The sequence below is a fragment of the Rhipicephalus microplus genome, chromosome X (assembly GCF_043290135.1).
Source record: "Rhipicephalus microplus isolate Deutch F79 chromosome X, USDA_Rmic, whole genome shotgun sequence".
NCBI lineage: Eukaryota > Metazoa > Arthropoda > Arachnida > Ixodida > Ixodidae > Rhipicephalus > Rhipicephalus microplus.
Window position 1 is genome coordinate 459,210,142 of NC_134710.1, and position 17,125 is coordinate 459,227,266.

The 17,125-nt window shown below is 43.6% G+C and overlaps 1 protein-coding gene across 1 annotated transcript in view; it reads left to right on the forward strand.

Moving 5' to 3' along the window:
* LOC119160842 (luciferin 4-monooxygenase) overlaps positions 1–17,125 on the forward strand; it is a 148,461-nt gene that overhangs the window by 41,355 nt on the left and 89,981 nt on the right. Inside the window, exon 2 of the mRNA XM_037413097.2 lies at positions 2,985–3,134. Coding sequence (XP_037268994.1) covers positions 2,985–3,134 — 150 coding nt within the window. The remainder of the gene's footprint in view (positions 1–2,984; positions 3,135–17,125) is intronic.

Consider the following 17,125-nt stretch of genomic DNA (forward strand, 5'->3'; position numbering starts at 1 on the left):
ACTACCTGGTGTCCGCCAAATCCCTTTATCATCGAACATAGTCTGACGATCGACGTGCGAACGAAGAATACATACCACGCCGGGACGACGCCTCTTTCCATGAAGCCTTATGAAAGGTAGTGACTGCGCAAGACACCTCTTAAAGAACAGACAAAAAAAACTGTACTACTGGTTTAGCATCGGGGTGATTCTCATTAAGAGGGGGCCAAATGACGCGTGTGTACAGGTGGACCAAAACGACGATAAAAAGATTTGGCGGACACCAGGTAGTGGAGCTCTGGCTGATCGAAGATAAAGAAGGCGATCTTGCTGTTCGGCTGCTGAGAGTCGCTGTGCAAACGTTTATCTGCCTTTGGTTCACACTCTACCGCGACAATATATATATGTATATATATATATATATATACATATATATATATATATATATATATATATATATATATATATACATAGATATAGATATATATATATATATATATATTTGCTTTATTGGTTGCCCGCATAGCGCCACGAATGGCGACACGCAATCTCAAAACACCTTATTTTTTTAGAGTCAGGGTGACCGCCAACATAGCGAACACGAGGAAGGCAAGACGCCACCCAACGGATCTGTACACTGCTAAACGAAAATTACTTTGTATGATTTCCATCATGAGGCAATGCATGAGGGTGCTTCCTCCCCCATGACACCAAAGCACATGTGAAGGCTAGCTGATGAGAGAGCAGAAAAGGGCTGAATGAAAGGGTGGTGAAGGAATAAACTAGAGGAGGCGTTGCTGGGGTAAAGTTTGTAGCGCCATTTCTCCGGCTCCTTGCGAAGCAAAACCTTATCAGGTAGCGAATAGTCCCGGAGTTTGCTCACCTAAACTTTTCTTGCACCACGTTCACAGTGCAAAGATACTTCAGGCAGCGAACTCAGTGACTACCTCTACCAGATAAAGTTCTGCTTCGCAAGGAGCCTGGGCAATGACGGTATAGACTTTGTCTCGACATCTCCCTTCTTCTCAGTGTAGGAAAGCTCCGTGACGTAGGAAAGTAGCGGCGTTCATTTGTCATCGCCACAACGCCCTCGCAGCACTGTCGACCTCTACCCTATCACCCCCTCTTTCACGGCGCCGCCAGGTTGATATTATGCGATAACCCAGTTTTCTCAGATTAGCAAACCATCGCCCACGTGCTGGATGTGCTTAGCGCAATTCGCCAGCAGCCCGACACGATCGCCAGACCGCTCATGCCGAAAACGAGAGCATAATCGGCCCCTTTCCACCAAGCGGCTAGCTTTGCGGCGTTCGCTCACCTAAAGTATTCTTGCCCCATGACCATGATCTGAACAGAAAGATCACGTGAAGAACTGTGAAAAAAAGCAGACATTGCAGCAAAATTTGGCCAGAAGAAGTGCCTATTTTGAAATGTGTAACTGTGCACCTTATTTTTTCGTTTAGTATGTAGTGTTGATGATTCTTTTCATTTTGTTTCTTGTTTGAGGGGAGGGCGGTAAAATTTATTGAAAGTAAAAGAACTCTTTCCTTTGTTCGCGAGAAGTGGCATCCAAGTGACTGTCACCTTGTTTAATTCTGCACATTAAAAGGAAATGCAGAAATTGCTGTTTTTGTTTTTACATGAGGCGAGAAAAAGTGATGCGAACTAGATATTACGCCTAAAGAATAAAAGACGCAGCTAAGCGTCTGGGCTGAATGGCAATTTCTGTTCTTTTTCTGACCAACTACTTCTGCGACGTGCCTCTTTTAAGTTTACTTGAGGTTTCCGGTGTGACGCAACCAAGATGGCGCTTTTTCTACAAACCCTGGGGCACTCAATTTTGGTATCACCTGGATCGGGGCAATAAAATTTTAATCATTAGCATCTGAAACCACATGCCCTTTCGTGTTTTTATTATTAGCTATGCTTTAGATTGTCCCGGCGCACAATCTCGGAGGCTATGGACACACTGACGCACTCACAGGTGCGCGCTCCACCAGAGGTGAAAGCAGCGTATACATAGCTCGCCATTGTTTCGTCACAGTATTCCCGCCTTATGTCTCAGTGGCTAAGGAGGTCATGTCGTATTGCCAGTGATGACAATTTAGGATCTCTGGTCGCGTGCTTGGGAAGAGTTTTCTTCTGTATGAATTTTGTGAATATTGTATATACACGCACATATATACAGAGTGATCCACAAAACTTGAGCCATGAATATGAATGTGAAAGGCACTTAGGAGGCAAATTAAAACAAACGCATACTACTCGCATTGACCTGTTGGTAATTAGGCAGTTTTTTTTATTTCTCCCCATACTAAATAATTGAGAATTCTTAACTATCTAATGTTTAATCATGGGCTGGAAACTCCAAATATGAACACTGAGATGTAAAGCACTTTCAAAAGCACCGACTAAATTGTTTCCTGTATCATACTTCTCGCGCTGTTATATTTTAAAATTCTAAAGACAACCCACAAAACGTGAAAACAACCTGTGTGACGGCCCGATAGCGCACTGCTATAGTGCTGCTCTAGGCCTTCTTCACAACGCAGAAAAAGTAACAGCGCCAGACGTAGCGTACATAAAACAACTTAGTCGGTGGTTTCTGAAAGGGCTCCACATCTCAGTGTTCATTTTTTGGGTTTCCAGTCATATATTTAAAATAGGTAATTAGGTATTATTAATTATTTATTATGAATAGAATTGGAAAAATAGCCTGTGTACCTACAGGATAGTGTGAGTAGTAGGCGTTTGGTTCAATTCACCACTGAAGTTTTTTTCATTTTCAAATTCTTGGCTAAAGTTATGTGGGACTCCCTGTATACGGAACGGCATGACGGTGCTGACAGTGATGTCAAAAACACGCAGAAAGCGTTCAAATAACTTCCATTGGAATAAAATGTCAAAATGAAATTGTTAACGCTATATGTTGCAATGAACGCTTGGAGGGATTCTAACCGAGCATCGCATTGTTTGAGCAGTCCCAATATTTCGTGTGTTTCTAGGAAAACGAGACAGCGGCATTTGACCCTTGCAATGGTATTGTGGAAAACGGCCTCGTCAAAGCTGCGCTGCAAGACCTCAAAATTCCCAATGTCGACTTTGGAGCTTTCATAAGAAAATCGTGGATCCAACACGGAGAAAAAACGGCTGTGGTAAGCACGACGAAATTGGAACGAACCACGTGGCGGGAATTCTACTACACCAAGGAGGTGAACGAGGGAGAAAATATTGTTGATTGATTGTGTTCATAATTCACTGTGAAATGCATAGGTTCTGCACCGCTTTACGCAAGGCAACTTAGTTCAGAGGGAAAGAAGAGCTGACAGAATGCGCTTTAAGTTAAGCAAGATATATGCGAATTATTTAGCAAGATAATGTCATTGCGATTCCGCTATGTTGAAAGGAAGCGTAATACTGTTCTTTTTATGCAATTGTAATTGCCAAATAAAGTCTAAGCCTGAGCCCTTGTCAGTGAGCGGAAGATGGTTCTTGGTTTATCTTAACGTTTTATCTTTTCTGTGAGGACGTATTGCGAAATGAACTGCACACTTTGGGTCCACAAAAGCACAAAAACGTTTCATGATTTATTTAGTACAAGTGAACTGCTAAGAGTATGCGTATATAAATTACTGAGCCTAACAATCATTTTCTTCTTTAAGAAACAGTACAACCTTTAGTAGCTTACGTCTTAAATGTGATACTGCGACATGGAACAATGTACACCAATTATTTCTCCTAATATGCGCACCAACGCATTCGCGAGTACCACCTTCGACATCCGTTTCCAATCCTATATACCAAAAAAAAAGTCGAAGAAGGAAGTATCATTCATTGCACATGGACCTCGCAAGAAAAGACTATCTGCGCTTCTGCGTCCATGGTAGTCACAGTAGCCAACGCTGGTGAGGGTCTCCGGTTTAGTGACCACACATCGCCTTACTTAAAACTTGTATTTGCATCTTTCCGACAGCTTGTTCTATAAGTGATCAGTAAAGAAACTTCTGATGAAACTTTAAGGTGAGACAGGTATTGTCTTTAGAACGTAAACAACGCACTGTCAACAGCAGAAGTATGCGGGATTTTCGCTCCGTGGCCAAGTGACGGATGAATGGAAAAGTGTATCCGGCTTTGCCCCTCATATCGGGTGTTGGCTCACGCCATTTAGCCATAAATATAAGTACTATCACTGTATCTTTAAGGATTGAATTTCACTCACGCCTCGATTGTGTCCACCAATCAGTTAGCCTCCTCCTGGTTATTTTTAGCCGTTAAAAGTCTATTTTGACTTCACTATTCCTAAACCCCATGCTTTGAAAAATTTGGTAGTGCCATTATCGTCGACTGTAGGGTGAAGTCCTTTACAGGGAATTCTCAAATGTTAAACCGTCTCATCCTTCTCTCCACACGCACTACATCACGTGTCTGTGCCTTCGTATTTTGCTCGGTACGTCTCGGTCCATAATACTCTCGTTCCAGGCTCCAAGAGCGCAGAACTATTCCAAGAACTATCGTAGATCTCTTCTCTTGCACTTTCCTGCTTAAACGTTCGGTAGGTCTCCAGTGATGATTTCGTAAGCATTCCCATCTTCCATATGTCTCTCTGTGTTTTTTTTTCACCTTCTTCTTAACCGATGTTTTTTTTACTTGGTATTCAGCTATTGTATAACTGGTGTTCGTATTATGCTGTTGTCTTGCTTTTTGTTTTTTGTTGTCTAAATACAGTTTTCGAGTTTGCTTCCTCCATTTAGTATCAATATTCTTTACGTACAAGTAGATGAAAACTTTCCTAGCCCAACGCTCCTCTCATTTTTCTCAATCGCTCCTCAAATTATATATTACTGCTAGCTTCCCTGCACTCAAACAATGTCCATCGCATGTCAGCCTGTACCCCCTGATTTAAGGTACTCCCGTGTGCTCCCAAAGCAAGTCTACCTAGGCCACGCTGTTTATTTTTAATCTTGTTTGAACGTCTGATTTCACGCACAAGGCCGCACTGCCAAACGTCAAACCCGGTACCGTGACACCTTTTCAAATCTCTTTCACAACGCCATACCTATTGTATTTCCACAGTGCCCTATTTTTCCTTACAGCTGCATTCCTGGTGCCCTTAGTCATTACGCTTCGTGCTCCCTTAGATACTCAGCCCTGTCACGTATGCGCACGCCCAAATATTTGTATTTATTCACTATTTCTAGCGTGACATCTTGTATCTTATGCTCACTGCCTTTGTTATCATTAAAACTCATGGTTGCCAATTTTCCGTGCTGAACTTTTCCCTCATTACCACAGATGTCTATGAATCCTTGCAATCTTCCTTCTTGTCGGCCATTATTACTATATCATCTGCATACATCTATGCTGGTAATGACGGTTCAATGTGTTTTCCTTGCTTGACAAAACAGAGGCTGAAGCCGAGTCGACTCCCTTCTATTTTGGCTACTAGTCTCTGGAGATACAGCATACATAACGAAGGTGACAAGGGACATCCCTGTTGAAGCCCCCATTTCATCTCTATAGGTTCAGATACCCGCTCTTCCCATTTGATAATTACCTTGTTACTTTTATGGATATCCTTTAGAAGATTACTTATTCCATCTTTCACATCTAGTGTGTCCAGTATTCCCCACAAGTCTTCTTGAATCACACTATCGTAAGCCCCCTTGATATTTAAAAATGCCAGTTTCAGGGGCCTGTGTTCTTTTTTCGCTATTTCACTACACTGCATCAATGAAAACAGATTGTCCTCCAACGTTCCTCGTTTACGGAACCCATTTTGAAGTTCTCCCTGCACCCACTCCTTCTCCACCGATGTCTGTAGTCTTTCCTTTACTATCTCTATCACCAGCCTGTAAGCTACTGATGTCACTGTTATAGGACGGTAGTTCTTTATATCTGCTTTGTCCTGCTTCCCTTTCTAGATCATGATCATCCTGCTTAGTTTCCACTTATTGGGAGCTTCACAATTCATTATTGCTTGGGTCGCTATCTCTCTTAATGTCTGCATAGAGTTTGGTCCTAGTTTCTCCATAAGCGTGATTGCGATGACGTGAGGGCCTGTTAATGTGTTTTAGTAACCCTTTTTTCTGCCCTTTCCCACTCTCATTGTCCCAGTGGAGCCACTGAGCTAATTAGTCCATCCTCATCTGGTACGGTGCATGCAACGTTGTCTTGGTGTTTGAATTTTTTGTCATCGTTGTTTTTATATATTCCATTGCCTCCTTCCCTTCTAGTCAGACCCCTTGAACTGTTGTCATAAACCTCCGTTTCATGCTTTTTTTATTACTCACAGAATTGAGATGGTTCCAAAACTTTGCAGCTGCCTTTCTATCTTTTTTGTTTACTTCGTCGTCCATTGAGCCTCTTTTCTTCTGATCTTGACACTTATCAAATCGCATGCTTCCGTTCTGCAGCTCAAAAAGTTATCCCACTTTCTTTTGACATCATCTTCCGGTTCACCCTTCTGTTTAGCATACCTGTGTTCCCTGGAGGCTTCCTGACGTCTTACAATTGGCTCTCTTAACTTCCTCCTCCCACCAGCTCTTGGGTTTGTGTCTGCTTTTCCGAGTTAATTTGATTCGTACCTTAGCAATCTCTAAATAAGACAATCGAGGTAGATTTGTGTACGTCCAGTTTCTTTTAGTATCCTCGTTGATTATTTTCTCTATCTCTTTAGTTGCGATTTCTATTTGCCTTTCTGAATAAATATTACTGTGTGGTTGCTCGTGATGCCACCTTTGCCATTCCATTACTCTTCCAAAGCTCAGCATGATGCGTTTGTGAGCACTACCTAAACTTCTCGACCCATATTCATCCTTATTACCTCAGCTGATCATACATCTTAGGTGACACTACTGAGTAATCTATCGCCAACTGCAGTATTCGCACATCCAATGTTATCGGCCCTTCGCGATTCTCGGTTCTGTTGCAAATGACTAAATCATGCATTTCACGCATATTCATTAGCATTCTGCCTGCTGGGTCAGTATATCCATCCATATCTACTATTTGCGCATTCATATCTCCTAATATAATTACCTCGCACTTTTCTCCTAGTTTGTCAATGTCATTTTCTATACACTGCCCCAATTGTTGGTTTTTCTCTCCGGCTATGGCCCCTGTACACAAGTATACAAAACCCAGGAGCATATTTTGCCTGGCCATTTTCGCTTTCAGGCACGAATGTTCCTTCCACTCCTGTTTGACCCTTCGCTTGTCTGTACTTTTATGAATGAATACCCCGATACCACCCCCTTTCTGCTGCCTTCTGTTCTATTACATTATTTTCAAGCGTAGTCCAGATTGTTAGATGGTTGTTTCATGTACCTAAGATGTGTTTCTAGAAAACTATATACCATTGGCCTCTCCTCCTTTAGCTATTTAGCTATTTATTTATTTATTCACAGTAACTTACAGAGCCCTCGAGGGGCATTGTGTAAGGGGGGCGGTACAGATAATATGTTAGACAAAAAATATATATATACATATATACCTACATATACATAGGCAAATATTGAATATATTAGGAAATGCAAAATACATACTAGAAAAGTGAGTTACAGTATGTGAAGGTGAAATACAAAAATATTATGACAGTAACTACAACCGAGCATTAGTGCAAAAACATCGGCAACAGTCCTATAAGCACGGATGATTACGAAGATGCAATAGAGCAGTTTTTGGTGCATAAGTATTTTTTAAGAGTATGACAGAACTTTGTGGGGTCAATTCTGCTGCAATATCATCTGGCGAATTATTCCACAAACGAATAGCTCGTGGAAGAGCCGACTGGTTGAAACCGTTAGTATTGCCATACATGCGTGATAAGCTAAAGGTGTTATGTAGTCTGCTCGAAGTTCGATGTGGTAGATTAAGGAGAGCAGATGGCATCATGCTGGTGTGCATGAGTTGGTTAAATAGTGATAAAAGTAAGATGTCGCGGCGAATTTTGAGTGGCTCGAGTGCAAGGTTATGTTTATTCTGTGTTACGCTGGACGGGTAGCTGTGATTACGCGTTATGAATCGACTAGCTCTGTTCTGTATACATTCTAACTTATCTGTGAGGTATTGTTGATATGGTGACCAAATGGAGAATGCGAACTCCAGTTGAGGTCGGATTAGAGCAAGATAAGCCAGTTGGCGTACATCGGAGGGAGCACTGTATAGATTTCGGCACAGAAAACCTAATGACCTTGATGTGTTGGCACAGATAGAAGTGATATGTGTGGACCGCGAAAGTGTAGAAGTTAAGTTTATGCCTAGGTATTTGCAATTATCAGTGCGTTCTACAATGCTATTATCTATTATGTATTGGCTATTAAAATTATCACGTTTGAACTAAAGGTGATTAGTTTGCATTTGGAAACATTAAGTGTCATCTGGCGTGTTTTACACCACTCATTATTATTATGCTCGAGGTCTTTTTGAAGAGTTAGATGATTGCTATTGGTGCAGATGGGACGATAGATAATGCTGTCATTGGCAAATATACACATACATGAGGATAAGTTGTCGGGCAGGTCAATATTGTAGATGAGAAAAAGTAAAGGACCAAGAAGACTGCCCTGTGGTACACCAGACGAAACGCAACAAAGTGATGACGAATGATTTTTGGTGATAGTGAATTGTTGGCGGTCAATTAGGAAGTTTCTGAGACATGTTAGCGTGAGTGAATCAAGTTTTAGTGATCACAGTTTTAATATCAAGCGACAATGAACAACGCGATCGAATTTCTTTGCAAAATCAAGAAATAAACAATCTATCTGTAGATTACTGTTCATGTTAAAATGTAGGTCGGTGATGAACTCAAAGAGTTGAGTCTCGCAAGAACAACTTTTCCGGAACCCAAGTTGGTTATAGAAAAAGAAATAGTAAGATTCTAGATGGGGCATAAATGTTAGAAGCTATGATATGCTCAAGCATCTTGGAAAATATGCACGTCCAGGAAATGGGGCGATAAGTTCCACGTGAACTTTTACTACCACTTTTATGGATTGGCACTACCGTCGTTATCTTCTAGTCAGAAGGCAACATTTCTCTAGTGAGCGACTGCCGAAAAATGTGAAACAGGATAGTTCCAGACACATACACAGTGTTCTTTAATATTTTTGAATTGATATCGCCAATACCAGAAGATGAAGACATCTTCAGATTTTCAATATTTTTAACTATGCCTTCAATTGTGATATCTATAGGTGACATGATCGAGTAATCGCGTTAAACAATTTCTGAAAGATGATCATGCTCGCTAGTAAACATGGATGAAACGAATGAAATAAAGACATGAGGGCATTCAGTGTCTGCAAAAGGGTGTTATTTGCATCGTGTAATGAAATGAAGTTATTGTCGCGATCAGGAGTTATTACTTTCCAGAATTTTTTCGGATTAGATTTTAGGAGTGAAGGCAATTCCTGGAAATAGTACTTATTTTCGCAGTTGTAATTTCATGGCAATATTTCTTTAGGCATTCCTCGTATCTATCCCAAGACGTGTGTGAACGTGAATTTTTCGCAGACCGATAAAGCCGCTTCTTTCTGTTTCTAAGTCTGCGAAAAGACTTGTTGAATCATGGATTAGTTTTATCATTTGTTAATCGTTATTAACGGCACGTGTTTCACTATTAGGGCTGTAATCTTATTCTTGAAAAGAACCAGTTTTTCTCAACTGAGCGACGGTAACAAGAACGCAGTAGAACATGGTCAAGGAAAGACTCAAGTTTCCTGTTAATGGCTTCATAATTGGCTTTATTATAATCTCTAATTTTCTTTGATTCGGTTCCTGCATAAGGAGGTAAGATATAAAGATCAACTTGCAGCAGTTTATAGTCACTAAAGCCATTCAAATTGTTTATGTGGTCTATAGTTTCAGGTACAGTTGTAAGAACGAGGTCAAGTGTATTTGAACCACGAGTTGAGTGAGTGACACCCTGAGATAAATCAAAGTCTATGGTTAAGTAATGAAGTCGGTTGAGTATTTACAAGAAGAGGACAGCTGCTCCCAGTCAATAAATGGTAGATTAAAATCACCGAATAGATAAACGATGCGAGCCTCACAGATTTCGATGGCAGAATAATGCTGCTGCGCAACTCTTCTAAGAAAGAATGATGACAATCGGGAGGACGATAACAGCTGCCGAGCAACATCCTTGTGGAATGAATTGTGCAAACTACCCATATAATATCAATCTAATAGTTGGATGCGAAGACATGAGACGTGATGGTATTTTTAACAGCTATAAGAACACCACCACCCCTTCTGTATTGACGATCGCTTCGATAGATGTTGTGTCTGTTAGCATGCGTAAAAATGTCATTGTCAATTATGTGAGCGTTAAGCCATGTCTCAGTGAAGACAAGAATATCAGAAAGGCTATCATTGATATAAGATGAGACTATTTCACGTTTGGATAAGATGCTCCTAATGTTAGTGAATGATACTGTTAGTGATAGAGGATTACAAGGCTTATGCACCTACGGCTTCCTGAACGTTTGCAAGTTTTCTTCTAGCTATCTGCTTGAGCGTATGTATGACTTAGAGACGGCGTCGTAGACGTAAGTAACGTTTTCTATACGCAGTTTGTCTACTACGAGCTTAAATGACTTATTTTGAGTTCTGGCAAATTCTATCAGCTTTCTGCGGGTCTGTCGCGTTGCCAATGAAAAATCTTCGCGTATTAAAAATGTAGTGCCCTTCAGATTTCGGGCACGCGACAAGATTTGGTCCTTATCTTTAAAAAAGGCAAGTTTGGCAATGATTGGTCGAAACTTTTCTTTATCATGTTTACTCAATCTATGAATCCTCTCAAACTGAGTACCAGTGAGTGTAAGCTGCATTTTTTTAGAACAAAACTTAATAATTGTCTGTTCAGAAGCTGCCCAATCCTCATTCGCATTGTCTTCCAAACCGAAAAAGAGTAGGTTGCATCGACGCATCCTATTTTTCGCTTCATCACATCGTGAAGATATTGACGTAAGCTTATCCGTAATTCTTCGCAGTGTGTCTGCAGGTGTAGCCTTAGAGCTCATACCTGCCGAAGACTGTGCCTCTTCAAGTGATACCACTTTTGTACTTAGGCGCTTAATGTCATGTACAGTTGACTTCAGCTTTTTAGAAATATCGCGAAGAGCTGGTTCTGCAGTGTCCCCAGCCATAAGCCCGGTGACCTAAACTTTTTCTAACGCATCGACCTTTAGCCTTAGTTGCTTCATTTTGTCAAGGACTGTACTATGTTGCGTTACCAAAGCAGCGTATTCATCTTTAAGTTCCTGTACAGTTTCCAGTGTCTGGGCGAATGCGTCAGCCTCCGCCTTCGACATAGGCCCTGGATTTACGTCAACGTCACCCGCAAGCAACAACGAAAGGTCGGACCAAGTACAACTTGCAAAGTACAGACAAAATGACACCCGTTTCACTAGATCACTACACTCTGGTGGACACGACACCGCGAGAAGACAATAAGTACAGCTTTTTATGCTAGTAGCATGATTGAGATAATCGACCTCCAAAAACATGGGTCGTAAACGAGACATTCTCGATACGGTGTCGAGCCCAAAGTGTGAGGCAGCAGACTGGCATTTATATCCCGTGGCGCGCACTTCCATCGCCGCTGTTGTCCAATTTCGTTGCCAGACGAAATAGCCTGTAGCACCCAGTTTTGGCATTGGTCGCTTTCGAGGCGGCTCTTTCAGCTCGAGTGAAACGGTGGTTAGTCGGCCAGAGCCAATCCCGTTGAGACACAAAGGCCAGGTGGCTATAATTGACATTGGCTTCACGCTGAAGTGGACTGTTTTATTCGCACCTAGCCGAAATGATGACAGAAATGACTCGTCGAAAGATGATGAATCAGCTGCATATCGGAAATTTTTGGGCAGACCAGAACAGAACGCCCAGGTGAGAGCAACCCTCAAAAACATGGGTTTTAAACGAGACCTTCTCGATGTGGTGTCGAGCCCCTTCTATCTCTTCCCACTTCTATCTCTTCCCACTTCTATCTCTCCCCACTTCAGCCTATTCTTGCCGCCCTGCATGTTAATATACCCTACGTCTGAATTGGGTCAGCCCTCGTGGCTACGTCTAATTCTGCTCCGAACTCTACGTGTCTTTGATATTGCTGCCACTTTGAAATCACATCTGTCTATACCACTTGTAAAAGAGTCCCCCTGGTTGTTTTCCTCGTTACTAGCTATACTTGACACCGAAGGGCCCGCGTGCCCCCAAAAAAGCCACTGCGCGTCTTGCAAGTCGCCAACCCACCTCATAACCTTGCCTTCCATCGAAGTGAATTCTGTCTCGTTCAAAGCCACCCCACCTATGCACCTCTCTGCTTATTTCCACCCCCTCAAAGCCTTTCTCTCGACTTATCCGCCATATCATCCTGATGGTCAACGCTGGGTACCTGTTCTTCCACGCGCTCTTCGGCATCATGTACTTAATGCCTTTCATGACGATTTGACTGCTTGCCATCTCGGCTTTCACAAATTCTATGACCGCATTCGAAGCCGCTTTTGTTGGCCTGGCCTTTTCACCAGCGTACGTGGGTTCGTGGGTTCCTGCTTTCCGTGCCAACTTCGCAAACTTCCTACATCTCCTCCTACGCGTCAATTACAGCCAATGACGTGCCCTACAACACCTTTCGAGATCGTCGGTGTCGATCTTTATGGGCCCCTTCCTGTTACTGGCGCTAGAAATAGATGGATAGTCACCACCGTAAATTGTTTGACACGCTACGCCGAGACAACTTCAGTAGCTACTGGTTCAGCATCAAAAGCTGCTGACTTCGTCCTTCAGGCCATAATTCTACGTCATGGTGCTCCTCGTGTACTTCTAAGTGATCGTGTGAAGTTGTTCTTAACACAGCTTTTAGGTAAATTTGTTCGCGTTTTCGGTACTACACACAAAACGGCGTCTAGCTACCCTTCTCAAACAACTGGTCTTAATGAGAGATTTCATCGAACCCCTGCAGACATGATCGCCGTGTATATTCAACAGGATTACAGAAAGTAGGATAAATTCAACCGTTCCTTACTTCCGCCTAACACACCGCTGTTCAGCGCACAACCGGCTACTCACCGTTTTATCTCGTTTACGGACGTTTACCTACTTTCTTTATCGACGTTTCGTTCTTCACCAGCAATGGCCCACCATCACCGTCTTCTTGCGAAGAATATCTTTCTCGCTTTGCCCAGCACCTCCAGCGCGCTCTTATGAACACGAAAGCTACGCAACAAGCAAGGAAGACCGTCTACGACACCTCTCATTGCGGGGTATCATTTCGACCGGGTGACGAGGTGCTGCTATTGACACCAATTCGCACACCTGGTCTGTGCGACAGGTTCCAGCCTCGATTCATCGACCCATATGTAGTTTTAGAGCAGACTTCACCTGTCAACTATCGTGTGACGCCTCTTACCGTGACAACTGACCGCCGTTACCGCTGCACCGAAATATCACACGTTTTCCGCAGGAAACTTTTTACATGGCGTTCCTCGTCACCTTGACTACCCGCTCGCAGCGGCCAGGGTGGCTGCTTCCACGTGGGGGGGGGGGGATTACTGTAGGCATCTATTATGCGCTTCATCCTCATCTGGGCAGCAGTCAATCATCATGACTTGTTCTGGCTGACAATCATCATCGTCTTTGAATGTTCGCCTCATCTTCGGGAGCGTTTTGCTTGTTCGTTCCCAAGTTCACCGCAAATAAACCTCGTTAAGACCGAGTCGTCATACATGCTACGCAGCTATTGCATGAATGGTGAACCATTCTGTGCTCAGAAGACAACGAAGAGGACTGGTTTGCTCGCTCTGTGTGCTGCACTCTGATTTTATTCGTGTAAATACACTGTCAAATAGTCACGTCTCGTCTTCTTTTACGTAACATATTTGTGGTGGACGTGCTGGTCTTTCCCTGTACCCTCACGAAGCTCCGCAGTGGCCGCATCATCACGGGTCCCACGATGTCACAGGTTCAAGCTACATCGTCTTCACCACCCACCTCTTCTGTGACTCCTACCTACGCTGTCCTACCTCCTGCTCGTGATCCTAGAGTATTTTCCGGACAGGATGGCCTTGCCGTTGACAAGTGGCTTGTTGCGACTATGGGTCCTGCGAGTCTCAGTTTGGTAGCGGGCCCCCGTCCTAGGACCCATCGTTGAACAAGTCAGATGAGGCGCTCGTGAAAACGACAACAATTTATTTACATGGTTATTAACTGAGACATTGAAAGGAGGTGATCAAGTGATCAGAACTGTACATGAGAGCTGCTGAACTGTAGTACTTCAAATACACGAAAGCCTTCGGCTTATATAGCGCCTCGTTGCCGACCCTGGGCTCATTGTCCATGGCTTCTGCCAATAGGGCGCTCCATGGTTTAGGTGCTCCAACCACTAAGGAGAGGAAAGCCACCACACAATGCATGCGGAGAGTGCACAGTCCACACAATGCCCAAATATGGTCACCAAAGTACCGCACTGACGTTTTCGCACACGTCACCAAGTTTCGCGCACGTTCGATGACTTTGGTTTTCAAGATTCTTCTGGCAGCTGGGTGACGTTCGAAAAACCGGCTGCCAGTAAACATGTCAAACGTGCCTGACTGTTTGGGTAGGACAATGTAGTGGTGGGCCAGCATATTGTCAAAATATGCCACACCATTCAGCCGATCCTATGGATAAAGGGGGGGGGAAGGAGTAGCCAACTAATCCCTCGTCGCCGAGGCGGGCTCCGGCAAGGGCTGCAGCAGATAGTGCATTATCCTCTTCCTTCACCGCCACATTCCATTCCTGGTTCTTTGCTAGAAGCTGTGGCTTAGCTGCACATATCCCGTGGCTCCGCTGGTGCAGCCACCACCAATTGCAGCCACCACCAATTTGGCTTTAGCTTGCAGCCTGAACTGCAAATACCATGCTGGTTCCGAGATTTTCAGATTCTCGGTGACCTCAAAAATGGCCCAGCTGCCTCCTTGTCTGCCTCGAAAGCCTCGCTTGCAGCAAACACAATGGCCTTTCTTGAGTCAAGCACTCAACGGCCTCTCTTGGCTCATGAGTTTTCTTTAGGCAAACCAGTCCCGAACCCATCGTTCAGGTTTTGCTGAGAGGAAATCAACCCGTCTTGACGGCACACCCTTGCTCGGAATGCGTCGAAATACTTTCGTCCCTTTCACAAAGGCCGAAAAACTTCAATAATGATGACGGTCGTAACAGTCTCTCGCGCAGTGGGGTGAAGATCTCGATGGGCTGAGGTTTCCAGCCGCAGTTCGGAGAGATCAGCGCTGACGTCTGGTCTGATGAAGACTGTCCTTGATGAAGTAGTGACCACGTGCTTCATTTTGGTTCAACAGACATCACATACGCATACAAAACACAACCACACACCGAGTGAGCGCCAGACAATTCCGTCAAAGCCCACCAGGCATATTTACCCTTTTACAACTTATTAAAGGAAGTATACTAGTTATTCTAAATTCCTCTCCTACGTTTGAGTGAAACAGAATAACAGCACTGGAAGCACACCGAATCTGAAACCTTGGATAGCGGTGTCTTCAATGTATTCGCCATGAGTTCAACGAACTCTCAAAAGCACAAAATAAAAAACCTAATCAATGACCCTCTTCTAGGTCAGGAAAAAAATATTGCTGAAAACTCTCGAGAATGGCGTTGGCGTCAGGGACAGCGACCTAAACACTCAGCGTTGCCATGGGGTATCCCTCTTTTGAAACGTATGTCAAATGTATACTGTTTCAAAACGAGGCTTCAACGCAGAAGGCAGCTATTCTTAGAGAACAGAAGCAGTAGGTCCAAAAGAGGACAATGCTGCACCTCTATAAACTCACTTGGCAGTCTAGTAAGCTAGTTTTCCGAGCTGCATTCACTACGCTTTTCCACCACCTAAACAGGACACTTGCCAAACAACGAAAAGATCAAAACAAAAAATTATCGTCTAAGTTTCGTTTACGCACCAAGAAGAACTGAAGTCTTCGCACGAGTTCTTTGCGGATGTTATAACCCATGCTCAAACGTTACCGTTGTTCACGTCTCTAGTAGGACACACTTTGACAGACTCAAGTCTTACAAATTGGATTCGGCTGAATCTTATAACTGTCAAAATTATCACTCCTACCTCGACTTTCGGCAACACTTCACGCTCCGCCTAAACTATCACACAATAAGCATTCTATCAAAACCAAAGTGACGGAACTAAACCTTGCGTAATCGTCTTGTTTGGTTAGTATTACATTATCATGCCAGCCACTTGGATGAAGAGCGCGCTGTGTTCTTTCAGGTGCTTTAGCTCTATTCGCACTTATAGAGCGCTGTAACATCTCCCGACCAAACGTACGTTTCCGTACCATCTAAAAATCTTCTAACGGCCCGTTTGTTTGTAAATGTTTACAAGAACAACAACATACCGCGTTTGGCACGAACCTTTTGAAAACAGATTGTTTTCTTATGAAACCTTACACACAAAGGAAGACTTTACTTCAAAGGTTCAAAACTAGAAAAATATTCAAATGATTTCCTTCCAGAAACTCTGGGTCGCATTCTGCGAAAAGCTTGCAGCTGACCTTCGCGCTTTCAGCCTTGCACGTGGCGGTCGTGTTCTCTGCAGCTTTCGCGATCGCCAGAGGCCACAATGAGCGCGAGCTCCTAGCCCGACTTTGCTATCTCGCCTCATTCCTGATTCTGGCCGGCTTTCTTCGGGACACCGAAGGTTCCTGAAGTGCGGGGGAAAGATTCGGCGTTGTCCTTTGGCAATTGATTCCATGCTGAATTTAGGGCCAGATGCCTTTCTTTTAAGAACCTGTTGACATTTTTGTCTATGCAAACCTGTTCCTTTCAACCGCGCCTTCCTTCTTGAGGACGCGTGTCCCTTTTCGCTTCTCCTCTTTCGCCAATTTCGCCTCACCCGTCAAAGGACCACGCGTCAAAGGACTTTTTATTGAATTGCCCGATGGCCAACCTTTCCGTTTTCGCTGCGGCGTGCCCTCTGCCTCCCCCTTTTGTGGTGCCGCACGTCCCCGCTTCCTTCTTTCGCGGTGACGCTTACGTACAACCTTTCTTTGATTGTTACGAACTTCTTTCATTGCGTCATCGGCAGCCCTACAGTTCAGGTGTCCCTGTGCACCACCCTTTCTGCTGCCTTTTCCCTTCAGTT